Genomic DNA, 26,416 nt, shown 5'->3' on the forward strand with positions numbered 1-26,416 from the left:
AATTTTTGAATTCTCCCTTTGATGGCATCTACTGTAGTTTCTTTCCCTCAGTAAAACTAATTAAATTTATTCCCTTTTTTGTTAGATACCATTTCTCCTTTCATCTCTCTAGTACCTTAAATTGCTATTTATTTCTTTTACTATTCATCCCTCCCCATCTGAAGTTTTGTGATTATCTCTGCTTATCCTGGTCATTCCACTGCAGAACTAGATCATATAATGCAGGTTTAGAGTTTACAGCTTTAAAATAATATGGTGAATTTTTATAGACCCAGTCACCAACTTAGTTAAGCAGACATTTCAATTCTGGTCCTCATTTTAAGAACGATGCCTGTCTTCTCCCTTTTCTCAGCTCTTGATTTCCCATAAATAAAGTTTTAGATTATTATCCAACCAAGGACCCTCTTGAGTATTAAGAGTCTCTATTAATAACTACATAAACAACAAGCATAAACTAGGAGTCTCAAAGGTAACCTGGGATACACAATCCCCTAAACATATGCTTTAGCTTATGCAACAGTTATCAGTGCCTTTCTTCAGTCTCCTTAAAAGTATGGAGACTAATGTTAGGCCCTGGCTTCATGTACTAATAAGCCTGACTCTATTCCTCTGTTTCATGGAACAATTTGAGTCCTTTTAACACACAAAAACCAAATTCTTGGCTGTAAGTACCTTCTTCTCTATGCTAAACCCAATCCTCTTCATCATTGTAGACTATCTTCTACTTTAAGCACACAAACATTTAATTTCTAAACTCATTAATGTCTGTATTTTCTTTTTAATATTCATCTATCATTAGAAATGAGGAGGTAATAAATAGTGAGATTAGTGAGATTAGTGTGCCACCTTCAATAAAAGAAACATCAATTTTTTAAATATGCATTCCCTCTACTCAGCAACTACTTTCAGAAATTTATGTTACAAAAACACTTCCACACATACATTTTAGATAGATATCTGACTATTTAAAGAAATATTATGGTTAATAAAATAAAACTATTCTGGTTTATATGAATAGTAAACTAGTTTTAGTAGTGTAGTTTATATTTTAAGAATAAAGCACGTGAAATAAAAACTGTTTAAATAAATTATGGCCCAGTAATGTTAAGGAATAGTATAAAAACATTAAAAATTAAAAAGTAAATTCAGAGGAAATAATGCCCATAATTAGAATCCTGAATGAAAAAAAATTACAAAATAGTCATTATTTGGTTTCAAATTCTAGACCAGATTTTGTTACATTAAATATTGAAGTTATTTTTCATATTTTAAGAAGCTGGTATTGAGATTTAATACAATATACATTAAAATTACCTTTATAAATACAAAGATCTTATAAAATCTTACATGAAAAAAATGAAAGCAAATACTGAAATGCAATGTTTAAATTTATACATAAAACTAAACCTCCTTGGGGTGTCTGAGAGGCTCAGTCGGTTAAGCATCCGACTCTTGATTTCGGCTCTGGTCATGATCTTGGGATCCTGGGATCAAGCCTCATGTCAGGCTCTGCACTCAGCAGGAAGTCTGTTTGAGGATTCTCTCCCTCTGCCCATTCCCCTGCTCAACACTGGCATGCTCTCTCTAAAATAAATAAATAAATCTATAAAAAAAATAATAAAAATAAAAAATAAATTTCCTTCATTTTTCTGCTTAAGTTTCCACCTAAAAGTGGAAAGCCATAAAATACCCTTCAAAAATAAAATATTTATAGTTTGCTAACAATTTTTCTACTGAAGTATAATAAAGAAACTATCAAGCTTTGTGGCTAAAGGTCATTATTTTAAAATTATACTTATGTATCTTAAGAGTCTGACCATTGCTTCAAATTAACTGGAAATTTTGTATTTCTTTTACCATTAGCATCATCACACTACCCCACCTCCCTCTCTTCCCACATGAATTCCAAGATCCTTGAACATATCAATTTGGTAACATACATAAAAAGGAGTAAACACCAAACTCCCTTAAGGAATGCAAAAGGAAATACAGGTTAAAAAATAAAAAGTATACTAACGAAAAGTTCTAAAAGTAAACCTGTTTCATAAGTTACCTAAATTTTAAAGAAACTGAAAATTAAGTATAAAAAATGAGCAAATAAATAGTGAATAAAAAGGCTGAACTTTTATTATTGGTGATCAAAGAAATGCAGATTAAAATAATGAATTACAGTGACACCTAGGTGGTGCAGTCTGCTGAGCCTCCAACTCTTGGTTTCAGCTCAGGTCATGATCTCAGGGTCATGAGATCAAGCCCTGTGTGGGGCTCTATGATTAGTGTGGAATCTGCTTGGATTTTTCTCTCCCTCGATAAATAAATCAATCTTTAAAAGTAAATAACTAAGTAAATAAATAAAACAATGAAATACAATTTTCACCGATGTTACCAAATAGATTCTAAATATAAAGTATTCAGTTGCTAGGCAGACTCTGGTGAAAGATATACTAGTAAAATTTTTTGGAGAGTAGAATGTATTTATGTATTACACAGTTAAGAAATAACCTTTCACCAAATAGTTTTACCTCAACTATTTTAAAACGAAAATAAGAACTGAAGAAGTAAACATGAATGACTTCTGTTAACAGTAAAAAAAATGTAAAGATGCACTAAAAGAATAGCAAAATAATTATGGTTTACCTTACACTAACTTAGTAAGAAGCCAATAATTATGAGCTCTTGCAAAATATTTAGTAATTATGTTAAGTGAATGAGGAAAGAGAAGGGAGAATAAGAAGTTTATAAAAGATCACATACACAAAATAATTATGGAATATTAATTATGGTTATTCCTAGTTCACTATTTAATCCTTTTTTATACCCTTTCTTATTTGAAATATTCTTCAGTACACATATTACTTATTTTAAGCCTGATTCTAAAAAAAATACTATGGCAATAAAAATTTTCTTAGGTAGCTATTATACAAAAGTCATTTTACTCAGTACACTGTAATCTAAAGTGCCTTTCCTAATACTATTTAGAAAACAAAAGTTTTTAAGATAAATTTCTCAATGTTATACAATCAGCAAGATGTGTAAAATGTCACTTAAAAGGATTCACATAGGTGTACTGCTTTGTAAATAAAAACACTTAAAATTTACCTGCATTGCACTTTTCCCCAATTTCACCACTTCAAATAATGTGACAGGCTCCCCTTCACCATTCTGTTGAGGGTGCCCATTAGCTCTTCCACGACCTGTTCCTCTAACAGTAGATTCAATTCTACTCTTCTCTCCTGGAGATTTTCGAGGTTTCTTATTTGTAGACTGATAAAAAGATGAGGGAAACATTAAATTAAACACAGGTACACTTTGCTTTATGCAGAATACCTCAGTTATGTATGACCCTGTGATAAATACTTAGCACTACCTACAGGTAAGAGATACAATTCCTGACCAAAGGAAGCTTTACAACTTTTAGTAATTAAAAACAAACTGCAAACGGTAAAGTGTAATTTATATAAGACATGAAAATTTAAAAAGAAGTTAGTGTTTTACACAACAATAATGCCAATGCTGAAGATTTTAACCATGCCTCCTTTACATCTCTTTCTTTATACCTTCCTCAATAGTCTATTCCCTCAGAAACCTCATTCAATAAAATTTAACTTGGAAATACTGCATATTCAACTTCTCTATATAGATCCTCAAGTATTTCTTACCACTCATGTAACAAACATACACTGAACATATTTAAAATTGTTCTAGGTTCTAGAAATACAACAATAAACTATACAAACACTCCTGCCTTGACGGAATTGATACTCATCCCATCTCCCCAATTTTTTAAAAAAACTCAACATTAGCTACCACTTTATGTCTAACCTTTAAGCCATGGGCAATTTGATAGAATCACCAGCAGTCACTATTATTATTCCCATAAATTTCATTCATATATAAACTCATCACGGTTGCTGCTTCACCAAACTTACCAATGAAAATAGTGTTGCCAAATATAATACACACGTTTTGAAACTCTATCAATAAGCCACATGGATTTTGTCCTTTCAGATATTTTTTGCCTCCCTATATTTCTTACCTGTTAGGTAGGTCTCTGAGACTCAAGTAATCTTGACAGTTGTGAGGATTTCTGGCCAAGTGTTTTATAGAATGTTCATCAACTAGGTTTTGTCTGATGGTTTTTCTCATCACTACACTGAGATAAGGGTTTGGAGAAGATTTTTTTTCACCTCATATCAAAGGTATACACTACCAACATGATTTATTACTGTAAATGCTGACTTTAATCAATTGACTAAGGTGGTGTTTGTCAGGTTTCTCCATTGTAAAGTTACTTTTCCGCCCCCTTCCATAGTGTACTTTTGGAGGAAAGATACTTCATACATCCCACATTTAAGAGGTGGGGAGTTATTCAACATTTTTTTCAGGCAGAAGTATTTACATATATTTAGAAATTCTTTAGTATGGGAGACATGTCTGTTCTCATTCATTCAATCATTTAAACTAATGTGGATTCATTAGAATTTATTTTATCCTCTGGGTTATAATTCAACACAGTTCTACTATTCAACCTGCTTCAGCTCTGGCCATTGGGAAATCTTTTATTTGGCTCTTACATCCATTTCACATACGCCCATCTGTGTGTGTACTTATGTGTCTTACTAATTACGTTCTGACAGCATAATATTCTGCAGGCTCATCTTATATATTCCCTTCCTCAATTTAAAAACCAGCCAATACTCCAAGGACTCTAGTTCCTTTTATTGGAGAATGATATCAGAAGAAGATCTGGGCAATAGGTTTTGTTTCTTGATATTGAGTGTCCTTTCTTCTAGGCTCTAAAGCAAAGAAATATGTGCTCTCTCTATATACATGTAAATATATTCATTTATATTTTATTTATTTATTTAAATAAATAAATTGGTATGGTCCCAACCCAACAGTGACAAACCTGGCACCCACTAGTATGCAGTATTAGAACTGTTCAATCATACCCCAAAAGAAACAATTTCATTAACCAGATTATATTGCTTATATATACAACGTAGTTTCTTTGATTTTAGTATTACAAATTCATTTCCAAAGTTACTTAAGTCAGCAACTTCCTGCCCAACTCCCTCCAGTGACATGGTTTCAAATACTTCAAAAAGAGGTAGACTGCTTTGTCACGTGCTACATTCCATCCTAGTATCCACCTAACCTCCTAAATGAATTTATAAAATCTATACTTATAAAATTCACTTTTTCAGTGAAGTTCAATGGGTTTTAACAAATGTACAGTGTCATGTATGCACAATATAATATCAAAGAAAAGTTTTCATCATCTGAAAAAAAAATCCCCGTGTTTCTCCTACTCTACCCTCCCACTTCTCTTTGGCAAACAATGAATTCTTTGATCCTAACTATAGTTTTAGTTTTTACAGATTCACATAGTTAAATCACACAATATGTAGCCTCTTTAGGCTGTATCTTTCACTTTAACAATATACATTTGAGTTTCATCTATGTCTTAGTGGCTGAATAGCCAATTTCTTTTCATTCCTAAATAATATTCCATTGTATGAATGCATCACATTTTGCCATTCACTTACCTAATGATGGACATCTTGGTCACCATTTCTTGACAGGAATAAAGCTGCTATACACATTTATATATAGCATTTTGTACAGACATAATTTTCAAATGAGTTACGTAAAAATCTAGGATGATTATTTTTTTTTTAAAGATTTTATTTATTTATTCATGAGAGACAAAGAGAGAGAGGCAGACACATAGGGAGAGCAGGCTTCCCACAAGGAGCCTGATGTGGGACTCGATCCCAGGACCCTGAGATCACAACCTGAGGCAAAGGCAGATGCTCAACCACTGAGCCACCGAGGTGCCCTGGATGATTATTATTGAATCATACGATAAAACTACATTTAGCTTTGTAGAAAAACCTGCCAGAATGTCTTCCAAAGTAGATATAATTTTTGCATTCCCAATGATGAATGAGAGTTCCTAATGCTTTGTAGTCTTGACAGCTTTGTCAGGTTTTTGGATTTCAGCTATTCTAATAGATATACAGTTATTATCTCATTGTTATCTTAATTTGCAATTCCTAAATGACACATGACTAAGGATTTTTAATAATTCTTCACAATAAAGTTTTCTGTTCCAATTACTAGAATAGATACTATTTCCTGACTAGGCCTCGATTGTCTACACTTGCACTAACATGGTAGCCCCTACTCTCATGTAGCTGAGAAGGTGAAATAGGACTAGTCAAAAATAAAATGTCTGGACAGTAAGCATAAAATAGTCACAAGATTGTAAAGATTTAAAATGAAAAATAACATATATAATATCTCACTTATAATGTTATATTAATTACATGAGGAAATAACATATTAGATATATTAATTTTATTACCCATTTTTGGGGGATCTTAGTAGAAAATATGAAGTTGCAGATGTGGCTCACATCTTATTTCTGTTGAACGATCCCACATTATTCCAATACTATACCCACAGTAATTCTTATACTACAAAAGTAATTCCATCACATCTCTAACCTTTAGTGACCCTCCTAACCATCAATTTAAAATCCAAACTCTTCAGCATGGCAAGTAAGGCTATTATTTACTATCTGTTCAGTCACCTACCATACCAAATCCCTCTTTACAGGCTAATAAAGTTGCCTAAAAACATTTCATGCATTCATTCTCTGTAGCTAGACTCTTGATTTTGGCTCCTCCTAATAAGTCTTGTATCTGGGCTCACTCTTCAGAGTAACAAATATTTTCTCAGTATCATGCAAGCACATGTTTCTGTGTGTGTGTGTTGTGTATGCATATATGTATGTTTGAAGAGAGGAAACAAAATGTTATTTTTCCATATTAAATAAGTTATACACTCACATGGCCTAAATCAAAAGGTGATTAACGTTTTATAATGAAAATTTGCCCACCCCTACCCTCAATCCACAATCTACTTTCCTAAGAGACAAACACTACTACTCAGTACTTGTATGTCATATAAACAAAGAAATGCATATGAAATTTAAAAAGAAACCAGGGCACCTGGGTGGCTCAGTTGGTTAAGCGTCTGCCTTCAGCTCAGGTCATGATCTCAGGGTCCTGGGATCAAGCCCCATGTTAGGCTCCCTGCTCCATGGGGAGCCTGCTTCTCCCTTTTTCTCTCTGCCCTGCTCCTGCTCTCTCTCAGTCTCTATCTCTTTCTCAAATAAAATCTTTTATAAAAAAGAAGAAATAAATGGAAATCCATTCTATGTTCATGGGTTGGAAGAATATTCTTTTTTTTTTTTTTTTAAAGATTTTATTTATTTATTCATGATAGTCACAGAGAGAGAGAGAGAGAGAGGCAGAGACACAGGCAGAGGGAGAAGCAGGCTCCATGCAGGGAGCCCGATGCGGGACTCGATCCCGGGTCTCCAGGATCGCGCCCTGGGCCAAAGGCAGGCGCTAAACCGCTGCGCCACCCAGGGATCCCCTGGAAGAATATTCTTAAGAGGTCAATACTTCCCTAAGTAACCTACAGATTCAATGCAATCTCTATCAAAATCTAAATTACCCATTTTGCAGAAATAGAAAAACACTCTATAATTCACAGGGAATCCCAAAAGGAACTAAAATGACCAAAACAATCTTAAGGGGGGAAAAAAAAACAGTGGAAGACTCACACTTCTTGAGTTCAAAACATATTACAAAAATACACTATGAAAACAGTGTGGTGTTGGCATAAAAGCAAACATATAGATCAGTAGAATATAAAAGAGAGCCCAGAAACAAACTCTCATATGTATGGTTTAATGATTTTTGACAAGGGTGTCAAAACCATTCAATGGGTAAAGAGCAAAAGGCAACCCACGGAATGGGAAGAAATATTTACAAATCATATCTGATAAGGGATTAATATCCATAATATATTAAAAACTTATTAACTAGACATTTCTCCAAATAAGATATGTAAATGGCCATTAAGCACAGGGAAAAGATGATCAATCTCACTAATCATTAGGGAACTGCACATTAAAACTACAATGAGATGGAACTCCTCAATTATTAAGATGACTATGGGATGCTTGGGTGGCTCAGCAGATAAGCAGCTCAGGGCGTGATCCTGGAGTCCCAGGATCGAGTCCTACATCAGGCTCCCTGCAGGGAGCCTGCTTCTCTCTCTGCCTGTGTCTCTGCCCCTCTCTCTGTGTGTCTCTCATGAATAAATAAATAAAATATTTTTAAAAATTATTAAGATGGCTACTATCAAAAAAAGAGAAAACATTTCTTGGAGAGGATATGGAGAATTCTGATTTCTCATCAATCAGAATTCTCCACATCCCATCATGCACTGTTGATGGGAATGTAAAATGGTACAGCCATTGTGGGAAACAGTATGTCAGTGCCTCAAAATATTAAAAATAAAAGTACCATAAGATCATCCAATTACACATGTAACTATATAACCAAAAGAACGGAAAGCAGGGTCTCAAAAACTTATTTGTACACCCAGCAACATTATTCACAATAGCCCACACTTAAAAGCAACCCCAGTATCTACTGATGGATGAATGGATAAGCAAATGTGGTATATACACACAATGGAATATTATTCCACTTTAAAAGGGAAGGAAATTCTAACATAATCTACAACATGGGTAAACCTTGAGGACATTATCCTAGGTAAAAGAAGCCAGTCACAAAAGGCAAATACTACTATTATTCCACTTATATAAGGTACTTATTCAAAATCATAGATAGAAACTGGTTCCAGAGGGAAAGCAGAAATAGGGCATTATTGTTTAATGGGTATAGAGTTTTACATTTTTGTTTTTATTAAAGTATATCAATTTTATAATAGTTTCAGGTATACGACATAATGAGTCAATATTAATATATATAATGAAGTGACCACCACAAATAATCTAGTTATGTTACTGTACAAAATTCTTAAAATATTACTAACTATATTTTCTATGCTCAACATTGTATCCTCATGTCTTATTTATTAGAGTTACAGTTTTAAAATAAGAAATTTCTAAAAAAATAAATAAATAAAATAAAATAAAATAAAATAAAATAAGAAATTTCTGGAGATGGTGGTGATGACTGCACAATATTCTGAATGTATTTAATACAATTGAACTGTACACGTGAAAATGGTTAAGTTGGCAGATTTTTAGGTGTATTTCACCAGAATAAAAAAAAATGGGGAAAAACCCAAATATATTATATACATATATATTTCTTATATATTTCTACATATCTATTATACTTTATGTTACTTATGCACAGTTCTGCACCATTCTATTTTCACAGATTTTTAGTCAATCTATAGTCTGTCCTAGAGAATACCTCAATTCTTTTCTGAAAGCTGTAGTGTTGCATTGAACAGACATACAGTAATTTTTTTAGACATTAACTTGCTGATGGGCATTTATTTTATTCTGGATATTTTACAATTACAAATAACACAATGACAAGTAAGCCTGTGTATGTGTAGAAATGTTTCTGCGTGTCACATAGACATACATTATTATACATATATAGTATATAGGTAATATGAGCTAAACTCCCTAAGTAAAGAGGAAATAAGCCAGAATTCTCACACCTGGGATCCTTTAGAATGGATCATAAAGGGGGGAAAGATCACAAAAATCCATTTCATCTAATCTAAGATCCATCAATTTTATTCCCATTATCCCAAGAGTGATTTTCCCATATTCCAAATTCGGACAGTAATAAACAGTAAAAGATGCTCAGAAAGACTGTCCCTAATAAAGGTTAAGAAGAGAGGAGGTAATAATGCAACACAGGATACATACAATCAATCTTCAGGTTATACCCAAAGGATACAATTTTGCAGTCCTGAGAAGAATCCCCATCTCAGACATATAAACTACATTTATCCCACTCAAATCACATGTTTGCTTGGAGTCTGGCAGGGGGCCAGAGATGTAGGGGGAATTTAAGAATTTTGACAGTTATTTTAACAGGTAATACTACATATGTAACCCTTTATTAACTTGTGACTTAACAGGCTCCCTTCCCTACTCATTTTTGCCACAAAGGTGAGACCACCTGTAGGTGTATTCCCATTCCTAAACAAGGATCCAAAGTGCTCAGATGAAAGAAACAGATGATGTTCCACATCAAAGTTGCTTAGTTGTTTCAAGAGTCCTTGCCTTAATTCACAGATTACTAATACCTTAGTAACCTAGCCAGTAAACCAGTTCCTCTGGAACTAGAGTTCCATCCTACCATTATCAGTTTACCCCAGGGACTGACTGAAGTCCTATCCTTGAATCTCAGGCCATTAGGTATGTCTCCCACAAGAGGCTGCCAGACCACAGATACGGCAAAGATCTAGCTAAGAAGACATCTCTAAATGCTTACTGATTCTGGACACACATACACACACATCTTCCTGACAAAACGTGATCCACTAACCCCATCTACCCCAACTACTTCTTGCCTAGGAAATCTTTCTTAAATTTTTAAAAAATATTTATTTATTTATTCATGATATACATAGAGAAAGAGAGAGGCAGAGACACAGGCAGAGGGAGAAGCAGGCTCCATGCCGGGAGTCCAACGTGGGACTCGATCCTGGGACTCCAGGATCGTGCCCTGGGCCGAAGGCAGGCGCCAAACTGCTGAGCCACCCAGGGATGCCCATCTTTCTTAAATTAATAGCAAAGTGGATCTCCTCCCAAATACCTGTCTCAACCCAGGGGGCATGTCTAATTTCTAAGTCACGTCTTACAGAGTCTCACCTACTTTAACCTTCCAGAATTCCTGCTTAAGAGCTCAAGTGATACTTAAGTGGTATTATAGCCAAATATGCAGAACCTGAATCTAACCATTAGCAAAGACAAACTAATTCCATCTACAGAACACAAGGTTCGAGAAGAGAGACTTTTTTTTCACTATTCAACACAACTTTTATTTCTTTATTCATCATGCAGTTACTATGTACCAGATACATTAAAAAGTTTATCCTTCCATACACTACCACACACGGTTTTCAAAGAACTTACAGTATTTAAGATGTATTTTTCAACATCCCAATACAATGCTGTCAACTGGTGGTGGAGGAAGATTCATGCTTCGAATCCCATTAAAAACAGTTTAAATGAGATGTCCATGGTTCATAGGGTTACTACCAAAGAAACCTAGAGTCATGTGTTCATTGCTGGAGCTAATTCAAAGGACACGGGGCGGGGGGTGGAGGGTGGGGAGTGGGATGCTAATAAATAATTACATGTAGGAAAACAAAACTACCCAAAATAAAGCCTGCCTAAAACTATTAAGTAATGACTTTCACAGAAAATATGCTCATGAAATCATTAAGCTACACACTCTTCACTGCATCTTTGCGAAAATGATGTAATCAAATGTCAGAGTTTAGAACAAATGCTTTATGAAAAAGTGTCTGTTACTTAATTTAAATGTGTATCTATACTTCTGGTAAACTGTTTTAAGTTAGCACTGCTGTGCAGGAAAATTAACAACCCTAAACTACGCTATCGCAACAGCTTTGTATAAAATGAACTGCACTCTGAATATGCAATGACTTTTCTAGAAACTTTAAGAGACACAGATTTACCAATATTGTTTTTTAGTTTGGTGCCTTACCTGAATTTATCTGTACTCTGTGCTCTGAATGTGCAGTAACACCGATCCTTTCACAATCGTGTATATAAACATACTTGGAATAACTTAATACAAAATCATTACATAAAAATTATTTTTTAACAACCAGGAATACAAATAACTGCAACATAATACTGCAACTGTACACTACAGTCTATAAAAAATATTTGGCATAGAAATTTGATTTAAGGTAAGTGCTCCAAGTGTTCTATGAACAGACAGAGAATTTCCAGTAACAGATAACCAGAGAAAGTTTCACAGAAGAGATGAGCTGCCAGTTGGAACTTAATGGATTAGTAAAATTGGTATGATTACCATAAATAGAATTCAGGAAACAAGGTTTCTAGAAAGGAAAAACACCATGAAGCACAAGACACCCACACATAGAGAAGGGTAAAGAAATGTATCTGATTGAATGAAAGTTTATAAATAAGGAAACACAATAAAATATTAGGTTGTAAGGCAAAATAGAAGACCATAACTCACAACAAAAAAGCACTTCTTATTATCTGAACAAGTTAAATAAAAAAGTCAACTTGGCACTATTTTTTTTAATGTAATAAAAAAGGGAAAAGACTAAAGGCAGGAAGTTAACAGTTCAAACTCCCTATAAAGTGAAACCTAAAAAAAGGAAATTGGGGAATGTAAAAGAAGAGACAGATGTAGAAGACACTGTGAAATAAAAATTTACCAAATCGGATCTAATTAGATATAGAAGGGAGGGAATGGAATGTGGGATGAGGAAACTGAATGGTGATTCACATTTTAATTGTGAGTTCCTGGAAGAATTATGCTATGCTTTAACTAAATTAAGGAACTCCAAACTAAAAATTAGTCTATAGAATATTAAATGAAAAATTAATAATAAAATAGGAAACAAAGTTGGTTTGAGAAAGGAGATAGAAGTCCAAATGATGAATACATTTCAAAAAGTGATCAGAAAAGTGTGTAGGCTTAAGTTACAAAAAAATCATTTTATAATGAGATTACTGGTTTTAGAAACATAAAAATAGGAAAGTGCTATAGAAAATGATAAATGGGCAATTCAAAAAAGAAACAACGATCAATATTTCAAAACATATTGTTAAAATTTACATCACTTAAAAATAAGCACATTTTTAATAATTAGTATAATCAACAGTAGATGGGCAATGCTATGTATTTTGCTGTGTGAAAGGCAAACCAGCAATACACCTCCAAAGCTTTCAAAACATGGCATACCTTTCTGGCTGACCAACTCCACTTTTAAGAATTTAGGATTTAAAAAAAGATCAATGGATCTATAGCAAAATTTGGGAAATAGTTTGTGTCAGTATGGAAAATTTATTTGTGATAGTTTATGCCAGTATGGTTTAGATTAATGAAGAATTTTTAACATAAATGTTCAATAATAAGGGATTAATTAATGTGGTACAAAGTACATAAAGCCTTTAAAAATTATATAAAATATTAAACGTCAGGAAATTCACAATATTCTACATAAAAGTATCAAGGAATTTAGGAGATCCAACTCTCACAAATTTACCTGTTCTTCCAATGCTTGTTAATATTTTCATGTGTATTCTCCATCTTCTATGGGTATGAATATATATAAATTAAAATAAAAATTGTATCTTTTGATTTAACTTTCCATTTCAGCCAAGGCAAATATAAAAGTTAAATAATTCTGGGAATAGAAGTTCAGTTTTCATTTAAATAGAACAAAGAAAACAAAATCCTTAATAAAACTTTAAACTAGAGACTCAAGATAGGTTAGTTTGCAGATGAGTTCACTTACATGACAAATGAAATTCTGGACTGAATTCTGACCCAAAGGGAAACCATTTTTTTTCCTTTGCTTAGGGAATTACTAGGACAACTGGCAAAAGTGGAAAGAAGGATACAGATAACAGTATTATATCAATATTATTTTCATAATTGTGCTGTGATTGTGTAAGAGAATATCCTTGATTTTAAGGAAATTCATACTAAAGCATTGGGAGTAAAGTACCATGTATGTTCCTCTCAAACAGTTTAAAAGTAATAATGGATAAATAATATAATAGACCTCTTTATCCACAGGTTCACCTTCCTCAGTTTGAGTTACTTATAGTCAACCACAGTCCAGAAGCAGGTGATCCTCCTTCTGAGTTATCATTAGAAGATCAATAGTAGAGTGACACTATGACACAATGCCTACATCATTCACCTCATGTTATCTCATCATATAAGCGTATTCTCATCTCACATCATCACAAGAAGGGTGACTACATAACAATCAGATATGTGAGAGACACCACATTCATGTAATTTTTATTACAGTATACAGTTTTAATTGTTCTTAGTTCTTGTTGTTAATCTCTTAATATGTGTAACTTGTAAATTAAACTTTACTGGGGCACCTGGGTGGCTCAGTCGATTAAGCAATTCAACTCTTGATTTCAGCTCAGGTCATGATCACAGGGTCGTGAGACTGAGCCCCGCATAAGGCTCTGTGCTGAGCATGGAGCCTGCATGCAATTCTGCCTCTCCCTCTGCCCCTCGTCCCCAATTGCATGCACACATGATCTCTCTCAATAACTAAATAAATAAAATTAAACTTTATCATAAGTATGTATATAGAGGGTAAAAATAGTATATATAAAGTTTGTTCCCATCTGCAATTTCAGGTATCCATCAGGAGTCCCTTGTAGATAAGGGGGGAGGGCTACTATACAGGTTTACATATATAAAAATATATATTTACATATATATGTACATATATAGAGAAAATGATAAAAATAAACATCGCAAGATGCTAACATGTGGAAAATCTGTGTGAAGAATCTGCATAGAAATTCTTTGCAGAATTCTTACAAATTTTCTGTATCTGAAATTATTTCAAAATAAAAGAATTTTAAACACCAGGAAAAAAGAGTGACAATTTGACAAAATTAAACACCATTCATGTATTTAATGAACACCTAATGAAAGTCATACACTACTACACAGCACTCCACAAACCAGATAAAAATCCCTATCTTCAGTCCCTATCTTCATGAAGCTTATCTTCTAGTAGGGGGGAGACAGACAGTACATAAGTTAAATGTATACTACATTAGATGGAAATCAAGTATTGTGGAAAGAGGGAAAAAAACACACACATACATACAATCACCTTCTTCCATGTGTATAAGTCTCCTTGGGTAGGAGTGAGGATTTGCAATTTTAAATACCACTTTTAGGGGAGATGTCAATAGGAAGATGAGACACGTCCTAAGACAAGGAACAATCCTGACAGATTTGAGCAAAAGTATCTGACAGTGTCTTAAATCAGTTTTTCAGTAAAAAAAAAAAAAAAAAAAAAGACACAATCTGAAAATCGATTAGACAGCATTTGCTGATATACCGAATACAGGTGAGAAAGAGTCAAAAATGACCACAGGTTTAAAGCCTGAGCAACAGGGAGGGTTGAAGTTGCCATTATACAAAAGAGGTGGGCAGGGGATAGACAGCTTAGCAGTTTGATTTTTTAAACATCATGGCCCCATTAACTATCTAAAGAAAGAAACTCAACAGACATGTTAATGACTTTGGAGTCCAGAGTAGAGTCCAGCCTGGAGATATAAATCTTACTAACATAAACTTAGACGTGGTATTTAAAGTCATGAGACTAGATATCATCACCAAGCGAGTAGTGTGTGTAGACAAAGAAAATGATACTATTATTTGTTAATACAATCATAGTGTCAGTATAAACACGATATAGGGTTTGTTTAGAGATTGTTAATCAATTGGCTAGAGAGTTACAATAAAAAGTACTGATTAGGACAACTACAAAATATAAGTGTTTTAATAACAAACAAGGTCTCTGAAATATTATACCAAAAAGAAATACCAACAATGAGATGCCTTGTAAGAATTTAGAAATGAAAAGAATACTACCCATAACAGAAAGTCCTTATACTATTTGTTTTCATATGGCTGAGTAAACAAAACTAGAGATCATGAAGTCTTCTTTAAAAATATAAATATTAAAACAGCACAAAGTATGTATCAGTCACAACTTAGAATTGTCCAAAATGGAGCCAGCTGACTGAAAATGTCCAAGCAACCTTCAGAACAGGTACTGGAGCATATGTCAAACCTGATCACTCTGACAATTACATCTCTCAATATGAAATAGAAAATATAAAATCTCTCAACATAAAATATAAAATCTCTTAATATAAAATAGTTTGGCACTTTGGCATTCTCGATAGACTTTGGGAGTTTAAAATGCAAGTTCAAAACCTAGCTTTGCCACTTAAATACTGTATGTGACCCTAGGCGGATTAGTACTTCATACTTTTGTTTTCTATTTTGTAAACTGCACATAAGACTATGTCATTATACTGATGTTACAATTAAATGACATAAATACCATCAGGTTACTGCAAAGCCAGAGGAGAAATTCAGGAAGTTGTGTTCTTTCCATGGTCAACAAACAGGCTTAAGTCAAGTGGATGTGAGTATAGATACCAATGTGAACTAATGAGTGTGAAGATATGGACTAAAATCTAACACAAGTCTCTGGAATGCACTATCCTATCCTGGTAAACTCATTTTCAATTTTATTAACATGGGATGAACATGTACTATTTACCTACTAGATTACGGAGTAGCAATTTTAGTACAATTAAATCATATTTTAACCACAAAAGAGCTCAGTTTGAATATGCATACTTCTCAACAAGGAAAACAAAAATATTATACGAATGCAGCTATACACATATCAAAATTAGCCAAGTTCTAAAGAATAACACAACAGCCTGCTGAAGGGATGATAAATTCTCTTCAGGAAAAAAAAAAAAAAGTTTTTGAAGAAGGAAGCACTTAATTGGAGTCTTATAAAGAATTTCAACTGAAGGAAAACAAATTCAAGTAAGCAATCATATAGGCAGTTCATTCTCCAACCTTCAAGCAAGTTTAGTCTTATTTACAATTTGCACCTTTAACTCATTTGGATCCTAGTGAAAACAATGTAACTTGCCTATAGCCTGAGAAATAGTAAGGGGAACTAGATCAGTGTCTAAGTGTAGAGCTCTTGAACTTTTCCCAAAATGCTTCATAAGGAATTCTACCACCAAATATTCTAACAAAATTGAGAAGTATTATAAAGACTAACTTTAGTGTATGTCTTTTCCTCTACATTTTTTTTCCTTTTAAATAAAGGTGGAATATAAGAGTGGAGAAAATGGTAGAAGTCATCCCTCCAACTTTTTTAAAAACTAAGATTATGCTAGAAAATTAAAGGTTATGAAGATTCATTGAAGCTAATTAAAAACTGAAGCAAAGAAACATGGATAGAATACCAATAATACACAAAAAAGTCTTAAGTCACAAGGACATATTTATAATAACTGGTTAATATGACAATCAATTCCAACAAGTAGATTTTATTTGCATCATAATTCAAATCAACAAACTATACTTTAAAAATAGTAACATTTATGAAATAATTATAAACTTTAAAGTAGTTAATTTGATGATGTTTATACAATGTTTTTATTTTGAGATATGATAATGATATGTATTGTTAAATAAAAATAAATCAAGCCTTGGGCAGAGGAACTAAATAGACATTTTTCCTAAGAAAACATACAGATGACCAACAGACCCATGAAAAGATGCTGAACATTAATAATCATCAAGGAAATGCAAATCAAAACCACAATAACATATCACAACAGTTAGAATGTCTAGTATCGAAAAAAAAAAAAGAAACAACAAGTGCTAGCAAGGATGTGGAGAAAGGGAACTTTCATGTACCATTAGTGGGAATGTAATTGGCATAGCTACTATGAAAACCATTACAGAGATTCCTAAAAAAATTAGAAATAGAAATGCCATATGACCTAGTATTTCCTCCACTACTGGGTATTTACCCAAAGCAAACAAAAAGAATAATTCAAAAAGATATATGTACCCCTATGTTCATTGGAGCATTATTTAAAAAGCTAAGATACAGAAAAAATCTAAATTGTCCACTGATAGATGAATCGATTAAAAAAGATGATACACACACACACACACACACACACAAATATTATTCAGCCATAAAGAAAACTGAAATCTTTCTATCAGTATGGCAAATGGATGGACATTCATACATGATTGACCTATAGGGTATTATGCTAAGCAAAATATGTTAGATGGAGGAAAACAAATACCATATGATTTCACTTATATGTGAAACCTAAAAAAAAAAAAAAAAAAAAAAAAAAAGAAAGAAAGAAACAGATTCATAAATACAGGGAACAAAGTAGTGGTTGCCAGAGGGGCAGGGGAAGGGGTGGGGAGGGGTTCGAGGAGCAAAATAAGTACAAGAGATTAAGGGGTACAAATTTCCACTTAGAAACTAAATTAGTAACAAGTATTAAAAAATACAGCATAGGGAATATAGTCAATAATATTATACTAACATGGGACACTTGGGTGGCTCAGCGGGTGAGCATCTGCCTTTGGCTCAGGGTGTGATCCGAGAGTACAGAGATCGAGTTCCGCATCGGGGTCCCTGCAGGGAGCCTGCTTCTCCCTCTGCCTATCTCTGCCTCTCTGTGTCTCTCATGAATAAATAAAATCTTTTTAAAAAAAAATATTGTACTAACACTGTATGGTGACAGGTAGTAATTATACTTATCACGGTGAGCACTGCATCATATACTGAATAGTCAAATCACAATGTTGTGAACCTGAAACTAACAAAACATTTTATGTCAACTATACTTCAATAATAAAAGTTTTTAAAAGAAAAGGCAAGCATGTGTCTTTTAGAAATGCATTCTGAAATTTTTACAGGTGGAATGATGATGACCTTGAAAATAAAATGGGAAGGAAATAAGGGATGGAGAAATGAAACAAGATTAGCAATGACTTGATGGCTGTTATAGCTGGGTAATGATTATACAGAGAGTTCATTATAATATCGTGCCTTTCACAAAAGGAGACTGAAACTTTCCAAAAGAATATTCACAAAATAGAAAAAAAATTGCTAATACCAAATCATATCATAAAAATGAGTGTAGAATAATATAAACCTTAACCCTTGACATGGTGAGTGATACTGTCTCTGAGAGCTTATGCTACCTTAAACTGAATAATGACTGGTGTACACAAAAATATATAAAGATACCCTTCTAGAATAAGGATATCCAGAATTCTTCTTAACTTCTCCATCATGTATCAATGAGAATATATTCTGACACTAGGCCCAAATCCCAAACTAATACTACCAAAATGCATGCTTAGGAGCTCACAAGAAAGCAACAATTCCCTTTAAAAATCAGGGAAGTCATAATTAACTACATCTCATTTCATATTAATCATCTTCTCCATGTCTTTACATGGATGGCAATTTATTTACAAGTGCAGCATGGAGAGCAAAAAAGATGAAAATCAAGCTCCTTTTTCTGATCACTGTCAATCCAATTCATAAAACAAAAGTTTTCAAGAATTTCTAATAAGCCACCAAAATTTTTTAAAAGTATTAACAGAACTAGAATTAACAAGCAGCTTATATGAAGCCCCTTTACTCAGTAAACATTACAAGAACAAAGACAAGTATAATACATACTGGAGGCCGACCAGGACGACCCCTTTTTCTTTTTCCTTTGATCTCTGTCTCTTCAAGTTCGCTGCCAGCATCAGAATGGGCAGTAGTTTCATTAGTTGAATCCCTAGAAAATGTGATATATTATTTTAGCGAACAAATTAATTCATACAAACAATGCAGTTTTGTTCTACTATTTTCCTTACCTCCTGGAACATGGCTGTTAAAAAGGGTTTTTTCTTCCACTTCCAGAAAAAAATCCTGGAAACTGAAAATGTTATCCTTCCTGCCTGTATCACATAACAATGAGTGACAAGAATCCTCAAATTGACAGAGAAACAAAGAGAAAGAAATGATTGTGGAAATGGCAGCTGCTACACAAAATATAAATGAAAATTCAGTTGTAAAAGATGAATTTATCAATACAAAAAAATGAAGTCTTAGGAAGAATATTATTCATTTTATAAAATGAAAGTCAATAGAGTACTAGTAACAGTTTAACAACCGGCTCTTCAAAAAAATATGCACATACATGATGAGAAATGTTACTGATATAAAGGATATATAACAATGTACTGACAATTTAAAAATGTACAGTATTCTTATTGTAAATTCCATATAACTAATCGATTAATATAAAATTATAATTTGTCACTCTTGTATCCATACTTAATGTTTGGTTGAAACCAATGAACACACACAGTTCTGACATGAAAAATCATTGATATTTATGTTCACTTAATGAACAGGAATACATGGAATGACAGACTTTTTTGAGAGCTTCACTCATTAGTCAATGCCTGGGCAATTTCTTACTTAATCAGTAACAGTTCTCAAAATACTGGAAATACAATTCTTAACTATGTGTGTTATTATACTGTAATGGCTATAAATGTGATATACCTTTAATCTACAATATTAACAATAATGTCATCACTTTAAGTCTATAGACAAATGAAAAAACAATAAATTAAGCCCTAATCTGTAGTGTTTGCTGATTTTCTTTTTTTTTTTTTGTTTGCTGATTTTCATAATGTAAATACTCCTACCATAATTTCAAACTACCAAAGGGCTATCAACAGAGTTGAGAAGTAATAAACAGTAGTACACCACTAAAAAGTATTTTTACCATATAGATATAATAGATGTAAATAAAATATTCAAGAGCATAGAAAACAGTAACATGTAAACTAATGATAAAGTGGTGAGTTTTGAGAATTTATTACTTTTATTTTTAATATGATTTATTTAATTTTAAGTATATAAAACTTAACTTTTTATAATGACAAGGTTAATTTAACTGGGTCACAAAATTCCTGGAAATTTAATATTCAGCTCCCCAGGACAGTACAGGTTGGCTCCACCACATCACTGAAAAGATATAAATAGTATGAACAACTTCTTCTCTAAATCTTGTTACTAACAGTATAAAGAATCTGCATTAAAATTGCAAATACAAAAAAGAGAACACAGCAAAGGGGAATATGACACACAACTTACTATTTCTCCATCTGCTTCACTGAAAGCTCTCAGTTCCATTTCCTCTTTGTGTCAATTGCCTAAAGCTCAATTCTTTAATATCTGCCACTCCTCCCTTTATACCATACTCTCTGGAAGATCTAATCCACTTGATGCATAGCTTCTATAACTTCAACATTATCAATAGACCTTTTCACCCATTTCTCCATAGACAGACAAAGGGCTAATAGACACATGAACAAACACTCAACATTACTCAGCATCAGGAAAATACAAATCAAAACTAATGAGATGCCACCTCACACCAGTCAGAATGGCTATAATTAACAACTCAGGAAACAACAAACGTTGGTGAGGATGCGGAGAAAGGGAAACCCTCTTACACTGTTGGTGGGAATACAAACTGGTGCAGCCACTTTGGAAAACAGTATGGAGGTTCCTCAAAAACTTAAAAATATAACTACCCTACAACCCAGCAATTGCACTACAAGGTATTTACCAAAAGGATACTAAAATAGTATCCATGCTGGGGCACATGCAACCCAATGTTTATAGCTGCAATGTTCACAATAGCCAAAATATGGAAAGAGCCCAGATGTCCACCAACAGATGAATGGAAAAGAAGATGTGGTGTGCGTGTGTACACGCACACACACACACACACGCACACACACTATAGAATATTACTTAATTATAAAAAAGAATGAAATCATGCCATTTGCAAAAAGGTGGATAGAACCAGAGGGTATTAATGCAAAGCAAAACAAGTCAGTCAGAGAAAGGCAAATACCATATGATCTCACTCATATGTGGAATTTAAGAAACAAAACAGAGAGGGGAAGGAAAAATAAGATATAAAAACAGAATGAGAGACAAACAATAAAAGACTCTTGATTCTAGGAAACAAACAGGGTTGCTGGAAGGGAAATGGGTAGGAGGATGGGGTAACTGAGTGATGGGCATTAAGGAGGGCACTTGATGGAATGAGCAGTGGGTGTTATATACAACTGATGAATCACTAAATTCTACCCCTGAAACTAATTATACTATATATTTATTAAATTAAATTTTAATCAAAAGATTTTTGAAAATAGACCTGATCATCTATAATTCAATATTTTTAAATCATGTGTAGCAAGCACTCTTCTTTGCATACCACATCAAATTCTCCAAATATCACAAATGAAGTTAACTCCAACACTAATTTATTTCTAGCTGTCTGCTCATGGCAATACAATTAACTGATTTATTTAGTTAATGCACAACTGTACTTTAAGTTGTTATGCATATTTATCATGGCCACCATTACCCTGTCTTATTCATGTACCTAGAAATGTATCAATCTTCCTCTTGTGCCATTAGCTAACAAGTGCTCCCAAGTTGTCCTCAATATAATAATTCTACAATTCTTTCCATGATTATTACCATAGCCATCACTTCCTGAATTAATCTCAACTAATCTATTTCTATTTCCCTCATGCAAGGCATTCTACCATGACATATTGCCAGTAAAATTCTTAACATCACAATACTTCCTTACTGGGCAGCCCGGGTGGCTCAGGGGTTTAGCGGTGCCTTCAGCCCAGGGTGTGATCCTGGAGACCCAGGATAGACTCCCACATTGGGCTCCTTGCGGGGAGCCTGTGTCTCTGCCTCTAACTCTCTGTGTGTCTTCCATGAATAAATAAATAAAAATAAAAATCTTAAAAAAATAAAAAAACAATACTTCCTTACTTGCAAATCATCAAAGGTGATCTGGTGTTTAAAACTGTAAACTGAAAAAAGATTGAGATTTCTGAAGAAGATGGTAGAGTAGAAGGATCCTAGGCTCACACCAACCCATCGATACACTGAGATAACACCCACAACACCATATATAACCCAGAAAATGATCAAAAGACTGTCACAACAGACTCCCTACAAGTAAATGTAGAGAAGAGGCCACAAGGAGGGTAGAAGGGCAGAGATTTGTTGGGAGCTTAACAGACCCACAGGACTGTCCATGGGAGGGCAAGAAGCCACAGATAACAAGAGAGTAGAAGTAAGACCACACCAGGCACCCCAGGCACCCCATGGATGGAGGACCTGCACTAGGAAGACTAATCACCATAACATTTGGCTTTAAAAACCAGAGTGGCTTAATTTTACAAGTCCTTACAATCACTGGAGCTTAACACCAGGAACTTTAAAAATAAACAGGCTGCCTCTGGGAGAGCTAGAGGACAAGAGGAAACAGAATCCCTGCCTTAAAAAGAAAAAAGCATAAAACAGCATTAACAAACAGCCCGGGAAATACATAACAGAAGCAGCAGTCTGAAAGATGACTTGGGTTAAGGGAAGGAAATTTGTTTACTAATCTCAGAGCATATGCTGGAGAGGTAGGGATCTTTGGGAAACTTCTTCAAGAACAAAATAGCTGGCAGGTACCAGCTGCCATGTATCTTATCCTAGATACATGGACACCTACAGATGTGGTACAAACACATTATCTAGCTTGCTAATAGGGTCCTTGCCTCCATGCTCTCCTGTGGAACTGCCCGTCTAACCCGACTCCACAGGAGACTATCCAAAGCTGTACCACAAGCATGGCAGTGTGCAAGCACCTCCAACATAGACTAGTACACCCCAAAGTCACTCCTGCCTGGGGCACAGGGAAGAAAACCACACACGCCAGTTTGACTGCATGCCTGGCAATGGGCAAGATACTCCCCACCAATGAAATGGGTGGGCAAAAGGAGAGTGCCCTGCAGGATGGTGCTACTATAGCTCTGGCAAATGCCTGGTCTGATCTAACTCAGTCCCAAGGACACCCAGACAGGCCCACTAATAACAAAGGAACCAAACAGTGCTCAGAATAGACAAAAAGAGCCATTACAGAGGACTAAAATAAAAGCAAATGAGGCTCAACCACAAAAGCAAGATACATAAGACACTCATAGAAGACACCCCTGAAATGAAAGGTTCAAGTGAACAGGGGACACTGCACTGTAGGGAACTACAGGACCTCTTACTCATAAGGCCATTACTTCCAATGGGAGGAGATGTAGCTGACTTTCCTGAAACAGAGAAACAGACACAGAGAGAAAAAATGAGACAGAGGAATATGTCCCAAATAAAAGAACAGGGCAAAATCACAGCTAGAGAACTAAATGAAATGGAGGTAATATACCTGAGAGAGGATTTAAAGTAATAGTCATAAAGATACTCACTGGACTTGAGAAAAGAGTAGGGGACCTCAGAGAAAGCTTTAACAAAGAGATTAAAAAATATAAAAAAGAACAAAACAGAGACGAAGAACTCAATAATTTAAATTAAAATACCCTAGAGGGCATAAACCGTAGACTAGAGGAAGCAGAAGAATGTATCAGCAACTTGGAGGACAGACTAATGAAAACCAATGAAGCTGAACAAGAGAAAAAAATAATGAAAACAGACTTAAGGAATTCAGTGACACAAGTATAGTAACATTTGCATTATAGGGATCCCAGAAAAAAAAAATGGAGAGAAAAGGGGGTGTGAAATTCATTTGAAAAAATAATAGGTGAAAACTTCCTGAATATGGGGAAGGAAACAGAAATCTACATCCAGAAAACACAGAGAGCCCCCAACAAAATCAAGCCAATGAGGTACATGCCAAGACACCGGGTAATTAAAATGGTAAAAGTAGTGATGAATTTTTAAGAGTAGCAAGAGAAAGGAAAACACATACAAGGAAAACTCCAGAAGGCAATCAGCTGATTTTTCAGCAGAAACTCTGCAGGCCAACAGAGAGTGGCATAATATATTCAAACTGCTGAAAGAAAGAAACCTACAAGCAAGAATACTCAATCCAGCAAGGCTATTGTTCAGAATAAAAGGAGAAAGAAAGAGTTTCCCAGACACACAAATGTTAAAGAAGTTCATGACTACTAAACCAGTCTTACAAAAAATATTAAAGGGGACCCTCTGAATGGAAAAGAAATACCATAGAGCAAGAGTAAGAAAAATAAGCAGTAAAAATAAGTAGGTTTTTAAAATTTAGTCAAGGATTCACAAAAGCATTGAATCACTACACTTAACCCTGAAACTACCATAACAATGTATATTCATTATACTGAAAGTTTTTACAAAACTTATTAAAAAGATAAAATAAAGTTATAAATAATATTGATCTAGTCCAGGGTTACACCGTAAATATATTGGGGTTGGGGATCTGAAAATCTCTCTACCACTCAACTCTAGCATCATAGCCTGAATACAGCCTACCTAATATGTAAGTGAATAGACACGGCTGCAGTCCAATAATATTCATAAAAGCAGGAATCTGAGCCACTAACAGTCAACAATTTCTGATCTAGTTCATCTTATTCATCTCTGCTAAAGAACAAGTCATACTTTCTTCCTCAATATAGACCAAATAGATTATGTTAAGATATACCGTGTGCTACTTGTATCTATAGTGCATATCTAGAATATGCACAAAAACCTTGTAAGAAAACATTATTATATCAATACAGATAAACAAATGAAAGATCTGAAAACGTGATAATCTTGTTCATAGTCACATACCTAGGAGATGGCACAGTCCACTTAGATCTCAAGGTAAACTTGAATTCTCTATCTCCATAACAGAATACTAGACCGCAAATATTGTTTTCCTTTTGCTCATTTGTGGACAAAATCTACTAGTGCTTTTGATACTTTAAATCACAAAGCAACTATAAGAACAGGTTTGTTCTAGCATATAATATGTAATGTGTTAGTGAAATAATTTATCCTTGAGCACTACAGTTTACTGATATGAAAAAGATACAATTTATTTTCTAATTCTGCCAACTGCCGCCAATTTAAAAGTGATGGCTATTACCAACAACTACTAATACATTCCAATTAGTATGAATGTTTATTAGAATATGTAACACATATATAATTTTTTTTAATTTCAAGCAATAGCAAGTACATAAGAATACAAGGAAGAGTTTCACATTACCACAAACTAACTCTGAATCCCAACCTGCAGCATAACATTTTTAACAGTCTGAGCACTACCCTGCCCTATTTATGTTTTTGCATATATAAATACATATCAAAATATTGTATTTTATTGTTTTTACTTTCTTCTAACTATATTTCAGTTTTAAATTTTTTAATTAATAAGAATCTTCCATACCAATACACAGAATTCCTGAATAGTACTCCATGATACATAGGAAATTTATTTAATTACTTCCCTATCAGTGAGCACTTAGACTATCTCTAACTTTATTTTACTTTAAAGATTTTATTTATTTATTTAATAGCGAGCAAGAGAGGGAGAGAGAGCACAAAAGGGGAAGCAGACTCCCAGCTGTGCAGGGAGCCCAGTGCTGGCACCCTGAAATCATGCTCTGAGCTGAAGGCAGACACTTAACTGATTGAGCCACGCAAATGCCCCCCCATCTGTCTCTAGATTTACACTATTACAGAGCTAAAACAATTGTCCTTGTACAGTAACTCTGATTACACAGTAACAAATTTCTCTCTAGAACAGACACAGAATGTTCGATGAAAATTTCAAATTTTCAGGGCGCCTGGGTAGCTCAGTAATTGAATGTCTGCCTTTGGCTCAGGTCATGCTCCCAGAGTCCTGGGATTGCGTTCCGCATTGGGGTCCCTGCTGAGAACCTGCTTCTCCCTCTGCCTATGTCTCTGCCCCTGTGTGTTTCTCATGAGTAAATAAATAAAACCTTTTAAAAAAAAATTCAAACTTTGACCTACTGCCACAAAAAACCTACAAGGTCCTGTTACTGACTAATGT

General features: G+C 34.1%; 1 protein-coding gene across 4 annotated transcripts in view; it reads right to left on the bottom strand.

The window, feature by feature from the left end:
• The window catches only part of STAG1 (stromal antigen 1), a 393,362-nt gene that overhangs the window by 246,125 nt on the left and 120,821 nt on the right, over window positions 1-26,416 (bottom strand). For all 4 annotated transcript variants that reach the window (XM_038570965.1, XM_038570961.1, XM_038570962.1 and 1 more), the window contains exons 3-4: window positions 19,186-19,288; window positions 3,100-3,264 (exon numbers count right to left, since the gene is read on the bottom strand). In XM_038570965.1, coding sequence (XP_038426893.1) covers window positions 3,100-3,264; window positions 19,186-19,288 — 268 coding nt within the window. The remainder of the gene's footprint in view (window positions 1-3,099; window positions 3,265-19,185; window positions 19,289-26,416) is intronic.

The sequence above is a fragment of the Canis lupus genome, chromosome 23 (genome assembly GCF_011100685.1).
Source record: "Canis lupus familiaris isolate Mischka breed German Shepherd chromosome 23, alternate assembly UU_Cfam_GSD_1.0, whole genome shotgun sequence".
In the NCBI taxonomy this organism is placed as follows: domain Eukaryota; kingdom Metazoa; phylum Chordata; class Mammalia; order Carnivora; family Canidae; genus Canis; species Canis lupus.